This window comes from Fusarium falciforme, chromosome 8 (genome assembly GCF_026873545.1).
Source record: "Fusarium falciforme chromosome 8, complete sequence".
NCBI classification, from domain to species: Eukaryota; Fungi; Ascomycota; class Sordariomycetes; order Hypocreales; family Nectriaceae; genus Fusarium; species Fusarium falciforme.
In genome coordinates this window covers 3,299,756-3,324,968 of record NC_070551.1, presented here as the reverse complement: position 1 = coordinate 3,324,968, position 25,213 = coordinate 3,299,756, and the positions used below count along the sequence as shown (strand labels likewise).

General features: G+C 35.0%; 3 protein-coding genes across 3 annotated transcripts; 1 reads left to right on the top strand and 2 right to left on the bottom strand.

Annotated features, from left to right (window-relative positions):
- Positions 1-3,751: 3,751 nt before the first annotated feature.
- On the bottom strand, positions 3,752-4,799 carry NCS54_01079700 (Fucose-specific lectin; the record flags this gene model as incomplete). The annotated part of the gene is made up of 3 exons (XM_053156092.1): positions 3,752-4,075; positions 4,128-4,379; positions 4,437-4,799. The coding sequence occupies 3 exons, from the start codon at positions 4,797-4,799 to the stop codon at positions 3,752-3,754; spliced, it is 939 nt and encodes a 312-aa protein (XP_053012067.1).
- Positions 4,800-7,372: 2,573 nt separating this feature from the next.
- Positions 7,373-8,459, top strand: NCS54_01079600 (Hypothetical protein; the record flags this gene model as incomplete). The annotated part of the gene is made up of 5 exons (XM_053156091.1): positions 7,373-7,448; positions 7,527-7,732; positions 7,792-7,858; positions 7,912-8,290; positions 8,369-8,459. The coding sequence occupies 5 exons, from the start codon at positions 7,373-7,375 to the stop codon at positions 8,457-8,459; spliced, it is 819 nt and encodes a 272-aa protein (XP_053012066.1).
- Positions 8,460-12,610: 4,151 nt separating this feature from the next.
- Positions 12,611-14,770, bottom strand: NCS54_01079500 (Hypothetical protein; the record flags this gene model as incomplete). The annotated part of the gene is made up of 6 exons (XM_053156090.1): positions 14,548-14,770; positions 14,080-14,479; positions 14,023-14,040; positions 13,780-13,975; positions 12,683-13,728; positions 12,611-12,635 (listed from the first exon to the last, which is right to left on the bottom strand). The coding sequence occupies exons 1-6, from the start codon at positions 14,738-14,740 to the stop codon at positions 12,611-12,613; spliced, it is 1,878 nt and encodes a 625-aa protein (XP_053012065.1). The 5' UTR covers positions 14,741-14,770.
- Between the last annotated feature and the right edge of the window lie 10,443 nt (positions 14,771-25,213).

The following is a 25,213-nucleotide window of genomic DNA, read 5'->3' as shown; positions in this document are numbered from 1 at the left end:
ATCCTTTCTTTATAGTAAAAGTGCGGTCTTTTTCCTTATAATCTAGCTATTATCTTAGACCGCATAGTAAATCTATTATTATCCTTAATTATAGAAGTAGCTAAGACTTAACTTCTAAGTTATACCTCCTTTAGGTCTTCCTCTAATAATAACTCTAACTCTTATAATAAAAATAAAGAAAAAGATAATAATAATGCCTTCTAAAATATATATCTAGATAAAGCTTATAATAAAGAGATTATAATAATACCCTTTATACCTCTAATGGTTAACTAGGGCGCCCTAGAGACCCCCCCCTTCTATATATATAAGATTTAATAATATAAGTATTATATAAAGCTTTAAATTAATATATTAATTATATCTAGGGTTATACTAATACTATTTATAGCATATATTAATAAAAAGGTAAAAAAAGCCTCTATAATATTAGTGATTAATAGTATTATAGCGACTTAGGAGATATGCTATCTTAAGGAGAAAAATCTTAGTTACTAGGCTTATAACTAGGGGATATTAATTATAGCTAATTATGGGCTAATTTGCATAAGTGATGCTAGACTATGTATCGCTAAAGATAATTATAATTAATAGTTATAATAAGAAGAAGAGAAATAGCGGGTTAGGAAGAAAGCTATAAAAGACGAGATAATATATATATAGAGGTAGGTTATAAGGGTGCGAGGAGTTATCTATAAGAGTATCTAGAAGCTAAAGGTTAAGAATATCTATTTAGCTTCCTCTTAGATTACTTAGAAAGGACTTAAAGGCTAGCTATAGAGAAAGTAGTAGACTAAGACTGATAGATATCTCTATCTCTCGTCCGCAAAGTAGATAAGCAAGAGATATACGCTATATCGCGAGATAAGGGAAGACTAAGGACTTCTTCCTCACTAGAAACCTCTTATTATGATATCCCTCAACTATAATAGCGAGGTTATATAAGAAGCAGTAGATTTACTTACCGACGAGGAGTAAATATAGCATGAAGGAAAGAAGGTTTTATCTCTTAAGTCTGACGGGTTAGAAATCATTAATAATAAAGAAGAGATAAGCGCAGATAACGATAATAATAATATGCTTATTAGAGATATTATTAAAGTCTATTAGATGCCTTTTTAGGTGCCTAAAGAGGAGAAAAGCTCATAGGGGCTATCTAATAGTTTATCGATTTTTATCACATATATAAATAGCTTCATTTTTGACTTATAGTAATATATGCTTTTAAATATAATAAAGTAACTTCTATTCCCACTATAATTAGCTATGAAGATAAGTACCTTTTTTCCCTAATCAAGAGCCCCTTTCCTTAATCAAGCGCCCCCCCGTGCTTGGTCTTCCGAGCACAACAGAGTTACGGAAGACCGAGTCACGGGAATAGGCCGGACTATAGGCCCCCTCAAGTAGTCTAAGAGTTATTTAGCGGTATCTATAGTGGCCTAAAAGTAAGATTCCTAAGGAAAGAGAGAGATAAAGGCTAAGTTAATAGCCTACTTTGCCTAAAGCTACTTCTTAGCTAGATATATTATTACTAGCTTAGGATTTAGTAAATAAATACTTAATTTCTTAAAGCCTAAGATAATATTATATACTATAAATTCTTCTTTAAAGACTTCTTACTTTAACTTAATAAGTCTATTAATATAAAAGAAGAGATATAACTTACTTAAAAGCTATAAATAAAATTAGTGCGAGAGAAAGAAATATTACTTTTTTAAAGCTATTTACTAAGAAGCTTTTAGTAGGTATTTTTTAGCGGCTAAAAGACCCTAATATCTATTAATTATAATATATATATAAAATAAGGAGGCAAGGGAGCTATAATAATATAAAACTTTATATAATACTTTTTAATAGTAAAGACTTTATATCTTATAAAGTTATTAAAAATAATAAGTCTTTAGATAATTATATTAATAGCCTAAGAGATAAAGGAAATATTATATTAAATATACTTTTATATAAGATCTCTAAGAAACTTATTATATTTAAATTACTTCTTAAATATCTATCTTATATATTATACTTTAGTGGACTTAGCCTAAGAATATTAATTAAAATATATTATTTACTTAAGAGTAATCTTATTATTAAAGAAAGCTATATTAGACTAAGTAAAGTAGATATTAGGATTAATATTTATATATACCTAATTTAATATAAGCTAAGTCTTAAAGATAAGCTATAGCGGTATTATATTACTTATTGCGCTGCTTATACTAATAAGAATATAAGTCTCTTAATTAAAAAAAAAAAAAAACTTATTTTTTTATCTTTTGCCTTATTTATATAATAAAGACTTTAATACTTTCCCTAAGGATATTAATCTTAATATTAGCTTAATTAGTATTTTAATACTTAAAAGTATTAATATTATAACTTTAAATAATCTTAATAAGGTTTTTAAATTATTATTTAAAGTTATTAAGATTATTAGCTTCTTAAGACTTATAAGATTATTTTATAGCTTTAAGAAATATCTACTTAAGCTTAGAATAATTATTATAAAAGTAAATATATTATATCTTATTAATAGGATTAATATTAGGGTTCTTATATTAATAAAGAGTTATAATAATATCTTTTATCTTAGGCTTAGAGGCAAGAAATCTAGACCTCTTTATCTAGATAATAAAGGCTATAATAGCTTTATCTTCTTTATCTATAAAGACCCGCGGTTTATTAACTTACTAAGGCATAAATCTAGTCTCTAGCCTTATTATAATCCTCTAAATAGAGGTAATAGAGGACCTAGGGTAGTATAAGCTAGTGGTATAAAGTAAGAGAGGTTAAGTTATACCGGAGGAAGAGGTTTAGTAGAGGCCCTGGGTATACTAGGCACGTGATGCTATGACTTCCTAGGCGGCCCTAAGATTTACTTTACTTGGCATAATAAAGATAGATAAAAGAGAGGTAATTTTTACTATATATTATTATGAAATATAGCTAAAATAGGTAGTAATTATATAAAAATAAGGATATTATTAAGTGTAGGTCTTATCTTATAATTTTATAGCTATCTTATAATTTTATAGCTAACCTAGCTTGCTAGGTTGGCTCGCCTGGGTCGCTAGACCCACATGAGCTAACGGGTATAACTCAAAGCTAGTTTTCTCTTTTAACTTTAGTTGGGCTACTAAATTCTTACACACAAACCACATTACATTTCCTCTGACCAATTTAACTTTGACAGATCTCGTAGTCCCACAACCCTAATAAAAAACAGAAGAAGCCAGCTGCTAACCAGCCACTTTATAAATATGTAGCAAGGTTGCTGAGGCAGCTGAACCTTAGTGCATATAGGCCTTAGCTGTAAAGAGATGAAGTAGACTTTTAAAAGTAGAAAATGTCAAATAAATATTAAATAAGGGCAGAAGACGTATTATTAGTAATCATTCCCTTTCCAACTAAGTTATAGATATTCCAGCGTGCTTGGCTATACAAACTTCCCCTTGCGCTCCCTTGCAATTCTTACATTTGGATAGTTCATGGTGGTTCTAGCTAATAAAGTATTCCGGGGTTAAGATTTTATCAAATAAAACTTATTGTTTTGGGTTCAACGTGTGGTAATTCACATAAATGCAAATAATATTTAGTGACAAATTCAATTATAGCAGCTTCTACAGTAACCTAAAGTTGCAAATACACAATTTTGGAACTTGACTGAACTTGTCGTTTTCTAGCCACCCTAAATCCACCCGTGTATCTAGCATCCACTTCCTGATGGCCCCACCGATGGACTTAGCACCGCTTAGTAGCTCTCGATATCGTTGGTGATGTGATCGCCTTGCCAAGTGCTCTCGCTGGACTCGTTCAGGACATACCTGAAAACGGAGATCTGAGGGAGCTTTCTGTGGTTGATCTGGTTGTCCTCAGCAGCGAAGACCCTCAGGCTGTAGTGGCTGGGGCTGGAGTGGCTGGGGCTGTAGGCATGGACAGAGGCAGAGATGGACGTGTTGGGGCGGATCTTGATCGTGTTGCCCTTGAATCCGAGGGCACCGATATACCAATCGCCGTCACCGGTTTTGCAAACCTCCCGGAGATGCTCATTCTCGTTCACGTAGTACACACGGACCTGTACCATTAATTAGGCTTGCTGTTGAGTTCCAGGCGCGTGGATAACTTACCTGGATACCTTCGGCACTGTTCCAAGTAACGGCGGCAACCTGCTTGTTGTTGGGAGAGACAATGATGTTTTCCTTCTTATTTTTCTTCGCCTTGTCAGCTGCGGTGAAGATTTTCTGGACCTCATAGTTGCCGCCACCCTTGGCATCAGGGGACTCGAGGTAGCTCAAACGGCTGTCGTTCCTGTCAGGGGCAACGTAGAACAGCAGGCTGCCGTTGCTAGTATCAATGGCGACAACGTCGGAAGGCAGATTCTGGGAGACGCATTAGCCACTTCGCATGCCATCAGTCGAATTAACTCGTCTACTCACGATGGTGGACATTTTGCTAGGTCTTGTACGTTCACCAGGAGGCGAACTTGCGCAGGTTGGCTTCGGAGGTTTGTCCGAAGGCAGGCTTGCAGGGGAAGACGGAGCTTTAGGAGAAGGCGAGATTTGGGGGGTTGAGGAGGCTTTGCGTGACGGGAGAACCTGAATTGGAAGCGAGGTGTTAATTTCGAATGAGAAGCCAGTGTCAGTGAGAGTTGTCGATGCAGTGACTGCTGAGGATCCTGTTGAGGCGGGGAAGACGGTCAGATTGATACTTGTGCCGTCGACAAGAGTAGCCTTCAGACTGAGTGAAGCTACAGGGATCTCTTTGAAGTGATCACTGGGATGATGCAGTTTGTCGGACATGATGCTCCGGCTTCCGGAGGGGATGATGCAGAGTGGAAACTATGATAGCCAATGGAGCGGTGGGTTGGAATTGCGAGCAGGATATTTTGAGAATTATGTCGGAGGACGATATTTTTCGAATGTGATAGATCAGGTGGCGTGTGTTCTCAGCTATCAAGGTGTTTATGTGGCTTCGAGAGTAACTGTTTTAGATGTGACTCCCACCAATTGCTTAAAGTCTAGACACGATCTAGGCTGTGCAGCTTGCAGGATCAGGAGGGTAGGGTAGATGTAAGAGAACTACAACACACTGGAGTCTTGAACCCAACATGTTTAAGGTAGTGGCATGCACAGGGGCTGATGAAGGAGTTTACCTCGTTTGCATTGCGTCAGTGTCGGACACAAACACAGAACGCATCCTAAGTACTCTGATTAGTCTGAACGATCCAAGGATGAATGTCCTCCTTCGTACTCTAGCGGTTACATAGATCTAGATGGGGATGGGGATGGGTGATACAATTCCATACACTCGTGGCGTTATCGATTCGGGAGTGGCAATAGCCGGAGGATCATGGTGATCGAGCCCGGCCGGACGTGAGCTGGCAGAATCAGTCATGCAATACTTCCAGAGAAGTGAAACAATGATTCAATATTACAATCATAGACCATCTTTACGATGCCACGGCACAGAAAGCGTTCGTGACGGAGGAAAGCCCAATACAGAGGTCATAGTCGCAATTTTCGTGGCGTATTGAATCAGCCAGCCTCAAGAAACTCATCCAGCCCTTGGCAATACAGGGCCGTGAGTGGCTAACATGTTGTCACATTCTTTAGGTCTGCATATCACATTGACCAAAACACTAGTCTCTGGCCGCACTACATGCGTATATGAGACCATTCAACCGTTGATAGGACTGTTGGGGCTCAGGGATGAGTAACGTACGTAGTCTAGACTGTCTAGAACACACGGCCATGTAATGTCGTAATGCCTTGTGTAAAGCTGGCATGATACAAGTTCTGCAGCCTCAATTCCTATCTCGCCCAGCTCTGCTCTTTTAATACCTAGCTCCGGCGAGACGAACGCTGAGCTGAGACATGTGGAGTCGAAACGTTCTGGCCATTTTACGATTACAAGCATGACCGCTGTGGCATAATACTACACAGTGCAGTCACGTCATAGACTCCTGCCTCATCGGCAGAAGTCAGACAGGGCATTCACCAATTGATACCCGCGAGGATACTCCACAACTCTTGGAGGCGCAGAGTGGCCAGTTTTGCTTTGCCAATTCCGCATGGCAGCAGGTATTGAAAGTGATCAGATACTTCAGAGGCAACCCGGATATGAACCTATGAGGGCTTACTTGTGATTGATAGCCTCTTTACCTTACTGGTACCTTAACATCAGGGATTACTAGACTAAGAGGTCTGCGGAGGTCATGTAACGGGGTCATCCGCTATTGATTGGGTGACTAGGGGTGACCAATTTAGGCGTACCGCAACGGGCCGCTCTTGAGACGTCCCGGCCTTCCCCGCATACAGCCAGCCACAATAGGCCGACGCTATTCCTGGGCGGGACTCCAGCCAGCCACCTTTATATTACATGCGCTTGATGCATTAATGCCTAAGTGGTATAAGTGCAGTAAATTAGCTGTAGTTTAAGCCATGAGTCTCTACGCTCTCCTCTCCTCATGCAGATGAAGATCGCTGAACATACAACCAGCAACGCACGGATCACCAGCTCTCCTACATGCCTTGTGTTATCACGCAAGCCTCGCGTGACGAAAGTGACCCGAGCCGTGGTGTGCAGGAGGCCTAACTGTATTTGCAATAAGAGTCCTGAAATGTTCGAGACCTAGCCAACGTTGTACATTACAGGACTTTTCACGAGCATGCGTCTCATACTCCACCTACTAAGAATCGGGGCCCATGAGCTGGACAGAAGACATATGCAGTGGTTGATAGACCCTCCTGATACATTCCATGCAATTATTGTCCTCTCAATAGCGCCATGCCTTGTTTGGTAGCCGCCGCCCCCTCATCACTCGTCGGGAACAGGCAGCCTTTTGTGATATCAAGCCATCTTCCCATTCTGGAAATCAAGCGGCTGACTGAAGGTTTCCTTGCATAGATGAACCAGTAATAATTGCTCTAACACCGTAAAGATAGCGTATATCGAATCCCTAGCCTGCCTCGCTTCCAAGAGCCGAAAAGGATAGTTTCGTATCACAGTTACAATACGTGCTACGAGAATCTTTTCTTTTCTCTTCTCTTCTCCCCTCCTCCCCAGCCCGGACTATTGCTCATTTCAGCAGCTGGCGTTGCACCCCTCAACAGACGGGCAGATGTTTCATGGCGCCACACTGAATTGAGGCGAGCTGAGTGATGGGGCAGCGGCCGACGATCTAGACTCGCCCTTCGTCTCGTTCTTGCCGTGAAGGGCAAAGAATAGGGTAGGGGTCTTGAGGATGCAGCCTGTTTATTAAGCAGCCTCCGAGCCTTGCTCTGAGTAGCCTTTCTTCTTCCTATCATATTCTCCCTCCTCTCTGTCTTCCTGCCTTCACCACTTTCTTCGTCGGACCCTTGAACCGCTCAAAATGCTGTCCAACCAATTCTTGCAATTGGCCCTTCTCGCTGCAGTAGGGCAACAAAAGCTTGTTCTCGCTGGTGCTGGTACGTTCTCTCTTTTCTAACCTCGGGACTTCTGGGTTGAAAAATGTATCAAGACTAAGCACATATGCCTTTGCGTAGATCCATCAGCAGTTTACGGCAATATCGGACAGCAAACACTCTACCAACAGCCAGCGGTTGCCAATACAACCGAAGAGATCGAGCAGTTGATGGACGAGTGTGATGAATCAATCACAGCCTGCGCAGCGACAGCAAAGAACAAAGTCATCAGCACATACACATCCACAATATACTCCACAAACACTCATGTCTATGAGGAAGTAACGGTGCGTAGCCTCTTAAACTTCCATGCATGAATCGACACTCTGTTCTGACACAATTTAAGACGATTTCCACATCCACTCGGACTTATACCGAGGTCGAAGTTTCAACGGAGACGACAACTACCGAAGGTATATAGTCCTTGAAAGAACTATAATGTCAGTCGCACTTACAAATAACTCAGGTCAATGTCGTGAAACGGATTTTGTGCAAGCCCCGATCCCTCAAATCGTTATAGTTGACGTCAACATCACCACCACCCGAGAATATGTTCATATCGCCTCCACGACCACCAAAGTAACCTCAACCGTCAAATACAAGCAGACTGCCCAGTGCATCGTCAGGAAGAAGAGCACTGGCCTCGCGCCCTTTCCCCCCTCTGCACCTACCGCGAATCCCCCTAGATACGGCTCCAACCCTTCTCAGCCCCATTCAAACGAGCCGACGTCCCGACAAATTCCGCCTGCTTCAAGCCCCTCTGGATTTGCCTCAGACTCTTCTCAGCCGGCTCGAAGCGAGCCGCCTTCTCACCCATCCTCGGGTCGAGGTGGTGGAAGGCCGAGGTACGTTCCTGTTGACAAGAACTTCATTCCAATTCTCAAAGAGCCTCGTCGACGTCGGGCTAACAGTGAACCCTCTAGCTCCATACCGACGCCCTCGTCCAGCGTGTCGACGGTCGCCTTCGGAAGCGCTTCAGGTGCTTCCTCATCCACTTTGTCAACGGGCCCCTAAAGCTCTTCTTAATCCGCGACGGGGAATTTGGGCCTGGCGCCAATGGAAACGTCCGTATGAGTCTTGTCAAGTAGTCATTGGTCTCTTCTCTCTGGATTCGCTAATAATGAACTTGTATCCTTATGTACTGTACCTGGTCTTTATAGCTGTGGAATGTCTTTCAAATCTTGGCAGATGCGTAGTTGTGTTCGACCATCGCGACATTCTAACTCCAGGAGGGAATCAGCACTGAGGTTTTCAAGACCGCAACCAAGATTTCTTATCCTATATGAATCTTTCTGGAAGCTTAGCCATTAGAAAGTATGAAGATTCTTTGGTTTTTTAATGATTAGATGTGTACTTCTGTTGTAGCTACTTGTTAAACCTAAGAAACAATGCCGTCACTGTTCGACCGTGACGATTTCCTCTTATGGATTAGTACAATTTTCAGAGAGAGTGACGTTTCCCCAATTTGGCTGGCGTCGTGTGAGGCCTGACCTGACTCTCTGTGCTGTTTCCTTCCAACCCGCTTTTGAGGCGGATGGTTGGCAATGGGCGACATCGCTATACCAATGCTTTGATAGTTGCTTGTCTTCGGCTGTGTATCTGTTATTTCAAAGACGATCTGGCCTTGACTCTTATGATATTGCTGTGTTCTGACCGTTTGGTTGGTCAGTGGCTTGTGTTGCTTTCCCCCGACAAACTACTGATAAATTTCCAGATCGCTTTTCTGAAATCAATAGTTTTAGGTGGCGCACAGACTGTCTCAGCCAACCTCCTTGGTCTATGGTCTCGACCTGCGTTGAAGAAATGAGGCCTCGCCTAATTTAGGATTTGTGTTGACGTGGTGATGGCTCCGCTGGCCATACTTAGTAAAGTTTGGCGAGGGAGGAGTTGTTATCAGATTTCAGCTGGGAAATGGCATGTGATGTTAAAGGTGGCTTGCAGTCCCTTCTACGGTTCAAGCTGACTTGTGTGCTCATGACCGGGAGTCAACCTGCGAAGATCGTAATAGACCAATTAAATATAATAGCTATGAAGGACTGATATTACTAGCAGTCTAGAACTTTGATATGTTAAGACGTGGCTGGCTGAACACAGCTATGAGTTAGTTTCCCTTGTAACTATATCCGACATACTTGTTATGAAGCAGTAAGTAGACAACAGTAGCAAAATTATTATATAAACGCTCTTTTATCATTAGATCTAGCTCCTGACAAGCATCTACTATTACTCTTTTATCAACCAACTTATCTTCAAGAACATTTATCTGTCCATACATTATGTCTTACACGGCTCAACAAAAGACCTTGGCCTCTCCGAGTGTGTTCAACTACTCAGGAGCATCCTCTGTCGCATTCAAAGGGGAACTCTATGTTTTTTATAGCAGCCAAGCCAAGAATGGCGGCTGGTATAATGTTTTCAACATAGATGAGAGTCAGTGGACCTCTTACTCACTCCAGAAGAGCGGCGCATCAAACATGTGGATTGCTGATTGGACGACCCCATGCGCCGTTGTATGGCACGATACTATATTTGTTTTTTTCAACGGCGTTGGGAACGATGGAACTTGGTGGACTGCTTCCCCAGATGGTCGGAAATGGACCCAAGTGCAATCGGTATCTCGGTCCATGGGTACTACTTCGGAAACCTTTGCAAAATGGACAAGCCCAGCTGTCGCGGTCTACCAGAACGTTCTGTACCTCGTATGGAACAACAGTCGTAATAACGGCATGTTACGGTACACAACTTGGAGCACTCCGGCGGATGCATTTGCAAAGCCAATGGATGTTCCATCTCTGGGACTGTCCATTTGGACTGAAACCAGTGCGGCCATGACTGTCTTTAATGACCGACTTTATTTATTCTTCAACGGATCGGGTCAAGATGGCACATGGATGACCATCTTCGGCAACGGAAAATGGTCCCAAGTCATTTCGGTAACCTTTCCTATCAAGGGTAGCGCTCTGAATTGCACAAGCCCTGCGGTCTATGTTTCCGAAGGTGGAAGTCAATTAACCCTTTTTTGGAATGGAAGTGCCAATGACGGACTCTGGTATACTAATACCACGGATGGAAAAACATGGTTGCCGCAAACCAGCCTTGTCAGCACAATTGGGGGACAGAGTCTGATGAACAAAAGCAGCCCCTGTGCCACTGTCTATCGTGGAACTCCTTATGTATTTTGGGTTGACCCGGATTCGAAGCTGCGGTACAGTCGAGGATTGACTTTCTTGGTCGATCCAAGAAATTATGACTCAATCTTGCGGGCATTAGCAGACGGATACGATTTCACACTTGTCATCCGCGGTGCAGACGCTATTCAATATTTGAAGGCGCGTTTCCCATCAGGCAAAATCACACTCCCGGACCTTACAGCTTCTTCGCAGCTGGAGCTGCCCAATGGAAGATCTCTCATGATGCAACCTAGCGGCAGTGGCAACAATGGTAACCCACCTGCTACAATTGTTGCTGCTTTCTTTGCTGGTCTTGCTGCGGTGATTGCAACGTGCAGGGGTAACAATGTTTACCTTGCAGCCGATGAAGATCGAGTGACGTTCGTTACAACAAACCCTGCAAATATTACCAATAACCAGCAGTAAATAGCTATTTCAAACTGTCTAATAATGCCTCCTACTATACAAATGTTTATGTAAATCGCGCCGCATTATTTAAGTCTCGTCATTGCCAACCTAGACCACCCTGTGCTTGACAAGGAAGTTCCATTATATATGCCCCTCTTATGCCGTATTAATATTCCGCGCAAAGTTAAACTAATAAATATAAAATATAAGGCCCGACCTATAGACTCTTACGAAGAGCTATTAAAAATTAAATAAGCTTCCTCTATATAACCTAATTTAGTTACTACTATCTCTTATAATAACTTATATTATAATATATAATAAAGGCTTACTAAGCTTAACTTAGTTAATATAATACTTAATAGAGCTTAGCTTATAAGAACTAGTACTTATGTTAGTATTAATTAACTTATTTATATAAAAATACTAAAAGTCCTTCTTATTTTAGAAAATTTAAATAAGTTATTTATAATAATTATATATATTCCTAAGAGATAAACTAATTATACTAGGTTTATAATAATAAAAAGATTAGTTATATTATACTTAAATAAGTGGGTTATTATATTTAATAATATATTTAAAGTTATTAAATAGAGTTAAATTATGTTAATAATTAATATAATTATTATAGAAAAAAATATAATAAATATATTTTCTATATATAGGGGTATTATTTTTAATTACTTTATTTATAAGTCTTAATTATAATAATTATATAAGTAATTATAATAATTAGGGAGGTAGTTACTATGATTACTAAGTATTAGGAGTAATTACTTTATTCAATTAATAAGAAGTTATAGGGCTTTATAGTATATATTATAAGCACATATTAGGCTATAATATATACCTACTTTATTAATATATTAAATATAATACTTAGGATAACTAAAGGTATAATATAGCTAAGGATATTTAACCTATCTTAATAAAGATAAATATTCTAAGAGATACTTAGGCTACCTAAATATAAGTAGAACGCAAAGGATAGGAAAGCTAATTAGCCACGACCTGTATAATAAACTAATTAAATATAGACGGGATAGTATAATATACCTTCCTACCTGGGCTATGCTTATTCTCTGGCATTAATAAAGAGGCGAGCTCTAAGCCCCTATAAGTATTTCATAAGCTGCCCATAATGGTATAGTCCGGGGCTGGCCCACTTGTCGATTCCAAATAGTTATTCCAACCCCGTCCTAATCTGAACCATCTCAGGTCCGGGAAACAATGTTAGTAGACGTTACCTCCAATTCATGCGCTATCCCCGAACACTCAATCAACCTAACCTGGTAGATGGGTAACTGTACTCCCCGTTGGCTGGGTGGAGCGCCCAACCAGCTATAAGGCGGTTAGTTAGTTACGCGGCCTACTCAGCCAACAGTGCCGGGATTCGCTACCGAGGCGTTGATTCCATCACAAATATTTACTATTACTAATGGAATAAAAAGCATTTGCAGATGGTACCAAACTTTACCTCCTGATGTTTTCCTGCACCTTCCGCCTCGGGACTATCCACATCCAGACTCTCATCCCCTTACAGCTTGGCCCGACAACATGGCCATTTCATCGGGCCTCCTTTAGCTAAGGAGAAAGATACGCCCCCAGACTTTTACCTCATCAGCAATCATTCTACAGGGGGAGGGCATGACTTACCCAAATATCACGTAACAAGCACACATCAACGCCCCCTTCAAGCCGCTCGTCCTCAGGCTCGAGCTCCCTTCAGTAAGGATGAGCAAGTTCACCAATAGAACCGACCCAACAAGCGTCACAATTTCAAAGACATTAAACGTCAAGCCCAGGTTCCGCTGCAGCGCCCATCCCGCCATAATAGTCAGGGGGGTGACGCACATGGAGATCTGAATGGCCGAGCCAACAGAAACAGCAATGGCAAGGTCAAGCTTTCCCCTGGCCACCACAGTCACAACGGTGACGTATTCGGCGATGTTGCCGACAATGGGCAGGATGATGAGACCGATGAGCGGCTCTGACAGGCCGCCTTCGTGCGTGACGTCGTCGATGGCGCCGACGAGGAACTCGGCGCACATCGACATGAGCACCGAAGTAACTATCAGCATGGCCACGGCAGCCATCCTATCGCCATGCTGCTGCGGCTGGTCGTGCACAAAATGGTCCATGTTCGCGCGGTTATCCCTCAGGAGTTGAAATGCAGTGAGATGCCGCCCCTCGCCGCTCACAGAGGAGTCTTGGCTGCGGTATCCTCGGTTGGAGCTGAGGGAGAGTGACCGGGAGTGTCTGCACGAACCATCTACGAGTTGGTAAGGGCTCGGTCGAGTAGTGCCGTTCCAGGTGCCTCCGCTGCTGCGTCCGCGGTGCGCGGCAAAGTTGACGTCGGACTCTAATTCTACCATTTCCATCTCTGTCGCGTTGTTCGCCTTGTGAGTGGTGCTTGCGGCGTCGTCTTCATCTGCGAAACGAATTGTGCGAGGAGGCAGAATTTGCGAGCCCTGATGAAGAGGAGGCCGACGGAAGGGAGGCTCGCCAGTCATGCCTTGGCCGCTCTCAATGTCCAGGGTATGCGGCGTAGTGATGGTTACTTCATCGTCTGAGCGCGATTTAATCTCGTGCACGAAGTATAATATGTAAATTAGCAATACAATCATCGCCGAAATCCTGCTCATTTGCAGGGCCGTGCCACTATCGTCCTTTCGGCTGTCGAGGGTATACATAAAAGCTGTCTGTTGATTTTTAGTTATTGTGTAGCGTAGAGGATTCACCGTGAGACTCACAGGCATCAGGAGGACAAAGACAGACACAAAGAGCAGACAAGCAAGCAGCTGTGCCTCTACAGTGTTGTAGACGGGATTGATGTTAACGCTGCTACCTGCCAGAAGGGCGGAGCCAAGGATCAAGAGCAGATTGACAAGAATGGACCCGAGGATGGAAGCCTGGACTATAGAGACTTGATTGTTGGCCAAGGCGATACTTGCTTGTGGTTAGCACTGCTGGGTTCCTATGACTCCATCACTCACCCACTCCAGAATGTCAGCCTATCAACATCAGAGTAGTTTAAAATCTCCCTGACTTACAATAGTATTAGCTCGACCAGATTACCGAAGCTTATGTTCAAAAGCGCCCCGACAGTATCACCCGCCACTGCAGCAATCCGCTCCGTCGCATCAGTCAATAGGGCAGACAAGGGCACGATCGCGATCGCATTGCGCGTGAAGACCAACAGCGGGTTCATCCCGGCCAGATATGTTACAGCGCCGACTAGGACAAACACGAGGAGGGTGTTCATCCAGGAGGACACGAGCATCGCTCCAACCTGTCCCGCAAGAGTCGCTCTCGCCTCCCCGCTATCGTTTAGGGACTCCAGGCGTTCTTCCAGAGGCTGAGCTACCATGATGGATGCGCGCAATCTCGTTCGTCGTCGGTGGATGGCGTCTTTGAGGGAGTTCCAAATATGCAGTGCTCGCTGCATTGCATCTGGCAGCCGACGGTCCATTCATTAGCAGTTGTTTTTTCTCCTCTTGTATTGGCGGATAATTCCTCACCTCTCAGACGCCAGCTCACGTTCCGAAAAGCCCGCCTGCCCTGTGATCCGCTCGCCTCGGAAGTATCGACACTTTCGTACAAGGCAGGCGAGTGCCTTTCGTCAGAAAGGTCGTCTTCATCGTCGCTGGTTGAAGAAACCGATGAGCCGTCATCTGGGTTGGTGCCATTAGAGCAAGCGGGCACAGGATCCATCTCGGGACGAGAGGGACGGCCAGGAAACTCAGATGCCCAAGGAGCAAGAGTACCTGGTCATCATGTCAAAGGAGCTGGATACATATCATGCATAAAAATAACGATGTCAGCAAAAGGGGGGGAGGCGGGGTGACATGATTAACCCTTAAGCCATCTCATTTTAGTGACTTGCATGGAGCCGTTGGGTGAGGGATCTTTGCCGCCCGCGAGAACCCCCTGCCGCCAAGCTCAGTTGATTTTATCTCTTGCTAACTAAATTCCAGCTTTGAGATAAGGAGGTTTGGTTTCCCGGGAAGATGCATTCTCCCCGTCCAATAAGTGGATTCCAGCGACTCACGTCTGGGCCCCAAGTGCTTGACACAGCCCCCAACCATCATTTGGGCATTGGCGGCCTCTTGATGTCACACTGGATTGTCCAGATGGGGGAACCCGTTTATCACCCGGAAAATGGCTCAAGGGCAAACCCGCTTGTAACTCTGCACTAACTCCCGGGTTGGCCTCGGAGTATTCTATTTATCAATAATAAAAAATGACCTTTTAAGAAATAAGCAACCGAAAGTATATACTTCCGTCATGCCCGCAACGTCTCTTACCTCAATGACTTTGCGAAGATAGAGCTTCTGAGGAGGGAGAGGGTCCCAGGAGAACTCTGCCGACGAGCTCACATTGGACCAGGTTGGTGGGGTGCGAATATAGAAAGCATCTACTGACAGGTTCAATAGCGCTAGGACCGTCTTAGCGAGAAAGCTTGGCACGCCAAGCGCGAACTTGGCGATGCTTGTTTCATTGTCTGGCAACGCACTACCTTTGGTCCCGATCTCTCCTTGCGCTGACGTTTGGTGCCTCAGGGTCCGGTCCGGCTGACGCGCTGACCTGCGGGATATTCTTAGCCGGTACCGGGATCAAATTATGATTTGTTGCAGGGATATTTCTCTCATCAACGTTTGAAGAAGGCACCTAGGTAACGGCATATCAACCACAGCGAGCATCTAATCTGTTCTGGCTACCTTTGACCTTACTTGAAAAGTGGCGTCAAGTCCATTATTGACTACAGGACGTTTCTCGAGCAGATTCTTTCTTTCTCTTTTCTTTTTTCCCCCTTCCTAGCTAATTCCCTCTTTCCGATCATATAGGTACGGCCAGACCCAGGCCGCGTCAACGAGTTGAGCTGTCACAAGCCAATGCACCCAGCCGCCCAGAGCGCCCGCAGCGCAAGTGAAATTCGTTTTTCCAAGAGGTGTGGGCCTCACCATCAAAGGCGAATGCTAGCTTTTGGCTTGCGAGTCAAGTTCATCTGATTCTCTTCCGCCGGCTTGAGCTTGAGGCTCTCGGACGAATTGAGCGCAAGACGAGGGCAAGGAGGCCATTGGTTCAGAAAAATCCCTCAGTATTAGCTCCATCCCTTCATTCACCGACGGGGGCTACAGTGCTCTGCTGATACGGAGTACATATATACTGCTCACAGCCACTCCGGATTGGGGCACGAGGGCAAAAGGTCCCGACGTCACGCTCGGTTGCGCCAAAACTGCCCGGGAACGATCTCTTCTGCACACACCCCTACCCCCCTGACCGGCGGCCTCCAACAGGGCATCTCTTGAGTGGGGACGAAGTGTTCCTACGCAACAAGAAATCTTTATTCTTTGCTCCAGGTGAGATAGAAAGATACAAGGCCTGGAAATCAACAACGTAAAAGAAACCCAACGGCTTGTCTCCCACGGTTGTAAGTCCCTCGCATACCCGGTTAGCTCAGCAGCTTGATGAACTATTGCGTAGTCTCGGCGCAGTCTTTTTGCCTACATAATTGCTACCAGCTGGGAACTGAAACGCAGTGAGGTTACAAGCCATTGATCACCAGGAAATATACATCATTGATTGTAGCGAATACTTCTACCAGCTTGGAGCTCGAGGCGATGTAGAGGCAAGAGGAAATCCCTCATCTCATGGATCTTTTGTAGAACAGCCAAAACAAGCCTCCCTTTTACAAAAACAAAACCAGGGCTGTGATGACATGTGAGAGGGTTGGACCAACAATCTCCAAGTTTGTATTATGACCGGCGTAGGTAGCAGAAGGTTAAAAAAAGGCCACTGTGTTAGCATTGGGATATGATGCTATGATGTGTTAACAATATGTTCCTTAATATAGTAGAAGCCCGGCCCTTGATGGATTAACTGAGTCAGAAGATCGTATTATGACCGGCAACTTGCAGAAGCAGACAATTCGCAAATTCGGCTCCTGTGACAACAGCACAATGATGTCGCAGTAACTTGTCGGCTTCTGACCACTACATGCCAGACCGATGGCATAGAAGCAATGCCTTGAAGGCTTCTGAATTTCGAATCAATCCTGTCTACTACCGCTGCTAATCAAGGCAACCCGTAGTGTATGAGGCACGAGCGTTGGCGGTAAGGGGATGAGATTTACTAGGGGTACCTCATACCAACAATCATGCGAGCAGATCCGTGCATCTTACTTCGTCCTCGTGCATTGAGGACTATACCATCTCGCAGTTGAGGCAGTAGGAAAGTCTAATCGGGGCCCAAAACAGGGACGCGGTCCCAGATCTGGTCCCGGCAGGGGACTCTTACTACAGGGGCATGCAATCCCAAAAATGGGCCTGCTCAGGCACCTCAGCCCAAGCTCAGCCCGCCTCAGCCTGAACTCCGGGTCCCTCTGCCCGACCTCAGCACCAACCCAGCTTAGACAAACAGGAGCTCGGTTCTAGAAACGGAAATGGATTTTGGCGTGCTTGAGTTTCGTCTCTGATATGATGCTATGACGTGTTGACAATGTGTTCTTTATTATTGTTAAAACCAGGCCCTTGATGGGTTAGCTGAGCCAGAAGATTGAGTTTCATCGCCGAGTTATTCGGCAGCTGGTGATGCCGGAGGGTACCATATGGTAGGCACCGGTAAGGAGGCGCCTAGGCGGATATTTCATCCTAAGACATAAAAGGAAGCCTTATTAACTTATCTTCTATCCCCTTAATATCTATTCTCTATATACCTCACTCACTAAGCTATAATATAACTATTAGAAAAAGAAATAAATAAATATAAAAACCAAGTTATAATAATTATATATTTCCTAAGGGATAAACTAGTTATACTAGGTATTATAGCTTAATATATACTTATTATATATACTATAGAGCCTTATAACTTATTACTAATTAAGTAAGGTAATTACCCTTAATATATAGTAATTATAATAATTACTTTTTTAATAATTATAATTACTAATATAATTATTATAATTAAGACTTATAAATAAAATAATTAAAAATAATACCCCTAAGTATATAAAATATTTATATTATATTTTTTTATATAATAATTACTTTAATTAGTAATATACTTTTATTAAATTTAATACCTTTAAGTATATTATTAGATATAATAACCCTCTTATTTAAGTATTATATATTTTATTTTTTTATTAATATAAACTTAATATAATTAATTTATTTCTTAAAAAATATATAATAATTATATATTAATAACTTTTATTTAAAGAATTACTTAGATTATTTTAAATAATATTAAATATAATAATTATTTAAGTAATTGTTATTAATAATTATTAATAAAGCTTATTTATTAATTAATTATTTATAATATTTATTTAAGCTATTTTAATTAAAAAAATAATAATAATATTAATATATATATATAGTAAGTAAACTAATTAAATAAGTAAACTAAAAATCCCTTAACTTATATTATTTTTATTTAATTAATTAATTCTTAATTACCTAGTATATTATAATCTAATTATAAGGCTAAAATACTTCTTACCCTTTTATTATATACCTAAATAAGGAAATAGCCCTCTGCGGGCTAATTAGCTAATTAGCTATAGGGTTAGCAAATCAGGCTAGTTATATAACTAAGATAACTTAGGTTATTACTATAACTAGCTTAGTAATATTAGACTTTTTAACCCTTTAACTATAACCCCTAGATATATTATATAAAATTATAAAACCTTTAGGCTCTTTAAAATAAGCTAAGATTAAGCCTTTAATATATTATAAATATATATAAGATTAATTAAATAGTATTATATTATAAATAATAAGGTATTTAATCTTAATATAATATTATTTAGAAATTATATTAATTATTTAATTTAAAAAAATAAATTTTTATTTATTTTATTTTTAGCTTAGATTTATAAGAATTTCTCTCTTAGCTTTATAATATAAAAAAAATAATTAATTAATTACTTATTAATTATAATATATTATTAATTAATATATATTATGCTATAAAATTTATTAAATAATACTTAAAGCTTAAAATATATTTTTTTTATAAATATAATTATTAAAAAGCTAAATATAAAGATTTAATTATTATTTATAATTAATTTAAGCTTATAATAAATATAATTATAAAATATAATATTTAATTAAATAATATTTATAATTTTAATAAAATAAGCTTTTTTATAAATATAATTATAAATAAAATAATTATTATAAGTTTAAAAAAGTATTTAAAATTAAAATTAATATAACTTAGAAATTAAAAATAAATTATAATTATTTAAATAATTAATATAAAAAATTAAAAAATTTAATTATTTATTATTAATATAAATTAATATTATTATATTAATTAATATTAAAAAAATAATTTCTTAAATAATTAAATTATTATAATAATTTAAAATAATTAAAATAATTAAAATAATAATAAAATTAATTTTAAATAATTTAAATATTTTAATTAATATATAATTAATTAATTAATTAATTTTTATTATTTTTTAATTTTTAATAATTATAAAAATTATTAATTTATTAAATTTAAAAAATATTATAAAAATAAAAAATATTTAATTTTATATATTATTTTATTTATATTATTTATTTTAATTTTTTAATATTAAATATATTAATATATTAAAATAAATTTATAATTAAAAAATAAAATAATTAAATATTTTAATATTTATATTTTAAAAATTAAAATTTTTTTAATTTTTTATATTATATATAAAATTATTATAATAAAAAAAATATTAAAAAAACTTTTAAAAAAATTAAATATATTTTTTTTAATTTAAAAAATATAATTTTAAAGCTTAATATATAATTATAAATTTTAATATTTATTAAAAAAAAAATTAAGTTTTAAATTTTTTAAATTTTAAAGATTTTAAAAATTATATTTAAAATTAAATCTTAATTTAAATATTTTAAAAAATAAATTAAAAAATATTAAAAGAATTTCTTAAAATTAATTTTTAAAGCTTTAAGGTTTTTTTTTTAAAAAAAAAAAATAATTATATATTAAATTATTTTATTAATTATTAAAAATAAATATTTTAAGAAATAAATAAAATATTTAATTAATATTAAAAAAATAAAAAAAACTTAATTATAAAAAAGAAATTTAAAATAATAAAAAAAAATAATTAAGTAAATAAATATTAATATATAAATAATAATTAAATTATTATAAAATAATAATTAAAAAAAATTAAAATAATTAAATATTTAATATTATAATATTTATAATAAGCTTAATTATAATATAAAAACTTATTAAATAATAATTAAAATATTTAAAAAAAAAATAATAAATAATTTTAATTAATTAAATAATTTATAATATTTTTATTATAATTTTTATTATAAAAATAATAAAAATAATTTATTTATTTAATTAATTTATTTATTATATATATATTATTAATAATTAAAATATTAAATAATTTTATAAATTAATTAATATTAATATATATAATAAATAAATATTATAATTAAATAAATATTATATTTTTTTTAATTTTTTTTATAAAAATTATAATAAAAATATTATAAATTATTTAATTAAATAAAATTATTTATTATATTTTTTTTAAATATTTTAATTAATATTTAATAAATTTTTATTTTATAATTAAATTAATTATAAATATAATAATATTAAATATTTAATTATATTAATTTTTTATTAATATTATTTTATAATAATTTAATTATTATTTATATATTAATATTTATTTAATTAATTATTTTTTTTTATTATTATAATTTTTTTTATAATTAAGTTTTTTTTATTTTTTAATATTATTTAAATATTTTATATATTTTTTAAAATATTTATTTTTAATAATTAATAAAATAATTTAATATATAATTATTTTTATTTTTATTTTAAAAAATTTTAAAATTTTAAAAATTAATTTTAAAAAAATATTTTAATATTTTTTAATTTATTTTTTAAAATCTTTAAATTAAAAATAAATTTTAAATATAATTTTTAAAATTTTTAAAACTTATAAAATTAATTAATTAAATATTTTTTTAATTAATATTAATATTTAAAATTATATATTAAATTTTAAAATTATATTTTTTAAAGTAAAATATAAATTTAATTTTTTTTAAATAATATTTTAATTTTATTTTTAATTATAATAATTTTATATATTATATAAAAAATTAAAAAATTTTTAATTTTTAAAATATAAATTATAAAATATTTAATTAAATATTTTATTTTTTAATTATAAATTTATTTTAATATATTAAAATATTTAATCTTAAGAAATTAAAATAAATAAAATAAATAAAATAAATAAAATAATATATAAAATTAAATAATTTTTTTTATAATATTTTTTAAATTTAATAAAATATTAATTTTTATAATTATTAAAAATTAAAAAATAATAAAAATTAATTAATTAATTAATTAAATATTAATTAAAATATTTAAATTATTTAAAATTAAATTTATTATTAATTTAATTATTTTAAATTATTATAAGTATTTAATTATTTAAAATATTATAAAATAATAAAAAAAATCTTAAATATTTTAATTTTTAATTAATTAAATTAAAAAATATATTATATTTATTTTAATTAATAAATTATAACTTACTTAAGTCTTATAAAATATATAAGCTTTAATTAAAAGCTTAATATAAAAAGTTATTTTTTAAATATTAATTAATAAAATAATATTAATTTATATTAATAATAAATAATTAAATTATTTAGTTTTTTATATTAATTATTTAAATAATTATAATTTATTTTTAATTTTTAAATTAAATTAATTTTAATTTTAAATATTTTTTTAAGCTTATAATAATTATTTTATTTATAATTATATTTATATAAAAATTAATTTTATTAAAATTATAAATATTATTTAATTAAATATTATATTTTATAATTATATTTATTATAAGTTAAAATTAATTATAAATAATAAATAAACTTTTATATTTCATTTTTTAATAATTATATTTTTAAGAAAAAATATATTTTAAGCTTTAAGTATTATTTAATAGATTTTAAAGCTTAATATATATTAATTAATAATATATTATAATTACTAAGTAATTAAATAATTATTTTTTTAATATTATAAAGCTAAAAAAGAAGTTTATATAAATTTAAATTAAATATAAAATTAATAAAAGTTTATTTTTTTAAATTAAATAATTAATCTAATTTCTAAATAATATTATATTTAAATTAAATATTATATTATAAATAATATAAAATAAAATAATAAACTTTATTAATAATTATAGCTTATTAAATATTTAACTTAGGATTATTTTATATAACTTAAAAAATAAAAAATATCTTAGATTTAATAAAAGCTTATAATATATTAAGTAATTAAGAAATAATTAATTAAATAAAAAAGATATAAATTAAATAATTTTTATAATATTTATACAATTATAATACTTATTATTATATATATTATATTAAAAGTATTAAGTTAGGGGAAATAAGTGCTAAGCTGTTTTAGGCTATTAGGTAATTTCTTATATATAGAAAAGGAGTTAGAGGCCTTTGACCTCTAACTATTACTATTTTCTTTAGGGATAATTTAGAAATAGGGGAGCTTTAGGCTTTTTTCCTAAAAAGGACTTTTATTACTATTATTTAATTAATTGCCTTTATTATTTTATATAGTATTTAGTTTATAAAGAAGTATATAAAATCCCTCTTTTAAAAGTTACTTAAAGAAAATTATATTCTAAGTTTTAGCTATAGATAGTATATTATGTTTCTCTAATAAATCTAATGCCCCTATATAGGATTTTTAATACTCTTACTTTTCTAATAGTTGGTATATACCTAAGTTAGTTAAATTAATTAACTAGATAAAAAAGCATACTTCTATATTGCTAATTAATAGACTATAAATATAATTACCTCTATGGGATTAAAAATATAAGATATTAAAGAATTATAATAGAGAAATAAAGTAGGTAATTAGGAGGACCCTAAAAATCGCCTAGTTATTATTAAAATTAGTGATAGCTTAATTCTGCCTCTCTCTTAATTACTAAAAGATTAGAATTATTTAATTAGATTACCCTAGATACTTAGAGTTAATATAGACCCTTCCCGCGCCCTATATAAAGTAAATGCTAGTTATAGAAAAAACCTACTTACTATAGATACTAAGAAAGCAGGCATTTTAAACTTATAGCTAGCGCAGAAGGGACCTTCCTTTACCGGAGCTAGTAAGCTACCTTTACTTAAACTGCTTATAAAGGCACTTATGACGTAATAATAAAAGGTCTTAGTCGTTGGAATGCTTACCTAGTAGCTTATAAGAAGCGAAATCCTTATTGCTTTTATCTTGATCCTAATGGCATTTAAGGAAACCCCTATAATAAGATCTCCTAACCCTCTTGCTAGCGCGAATTGGAGAAAAGGATATTATAATAACTTAGAACTATTTAATTAAATAATAATAACTATAGATACCGAACTAATAGCTTAGAATAATAAAGGCCCTAACCTTATACTAAAGAGCGATACTAGCTAAGGCATAGAGGCTAAGAATAACGCTAAGGTAGCTATTAATAAGGCCCTCCTTAACTTATTCTAAGAACTTATAACTAAAGAATTAAATGGTCTTATATTTGCGGTGCTGCTTTACTTATTCCCTACCTTTAAAGGGAAAGATATAACCAAGTATTTATAAAACTTTAATTAATAAGTAGAACTTATAAATATTTTTAAAGAAAAAAAGCTAAGACTCTTTAAATTATATACTAACCTTAAGATTAAGAGAGAGGTCTAGTAAGCTATAAAAGGCTTTAGCTAGGAGGAGGCCTAAGAGAAGCTAAAGGAGTCCTTTGCGAATAAAGACTTTAATTAAACCGAAATAGCTAAAGAAAAGCTTAAAATACTTAATAAGGTTTAGCTAAAGGTTAATTTTTATATTATTATTAAATAGTTAAATAAATATTAATATCTCTTTAAGTAGACTAATAAGAATTAAATAAACTCCCGTATATAATCCTGAGTTATCTATAAAGCACTACCTAAGGAAGTTATTAATTAGATCTATAAAAGGTATAATAAAAATATTAGAGAACTTATTATTATAAGCTATTATAACCTTATAGATATAATTAAATAGTATTATGAAAATAAGATTGAGATTTAAAAGACTTATTACTCTTAAAGTAAAGATAATACTTATAAGGTTACTTAGGCCCTAACCCCTCCTAGGAGCTCTAATCCCTCTATGAAAAGCACTAAGACCCCTAGGATCCTAAGAAAGAAGCCTAATAAAGTAATTAACTTAAAGATTAATAACCTTACTATATAATTAACCTAGCTCTTAATTAATCTAGTAAAAGGGCAAGAGATATAGCTATAACTTATATAGATTATTTAAAGGGAGAATAATAGGTAGGCTACTACGGGAATAAGCTAGCCCTTTAGAATAAACTCTATTTTATTTAATTAATCTTAGAACTATGAGAATCTCTATATATATGCGGCCTATAGATTAAGGCGAGGTAGATATTAAAATAATATAGCGTATTAGTATTATATAGGGAGAAACCACTTCCCTAATACCTATATTAACCTAGCTTATAATAAAAGCGCTAGTATTATAAGTTATAATCCTTAAGGTAAAGTAGCCCTCCTTAGAAGGGGTAATATAATATTGCCGCTAAATCTTATATATTAATTTAAGAAGTTTAAAGTCTAAAAGCTTGTTTATAATTAGCTAATATGCTTTTTAGAATTAGATTTATACCTACTAGCGAGGTGGCTTAAATATTATAATAAAGCTAGACTTAGGTTTATACTAACTTAGCCTGAGAATAATATTATTAATGATTTTATCTAAAAGAACCCTAAGGCCTTAAATCTCTATTGTCTAAAGTATAGGTCCCTAGAAGGGTTTGATTAATTACCTAAGGAAATTATGCGTAGAGACTAAGATATCCTAGATAGTTAGAACCTGCCGCCTAGAACCTCTATTAATATGATCTTAGTTAATAAAGACCCTATACTATCTAATTAAGCAGAGGCGCCTTAGATGCTTACTACTATGATTATTATTATTAATGCTAATGCAAGGAAGAGAGTCTATGTCGAAGATATTGCTGAAATATAAGAAGCTACTTAGCTGATTAGGAAGTTAACTCTAATTAAGAAACTAGCCGCTATGAATAAA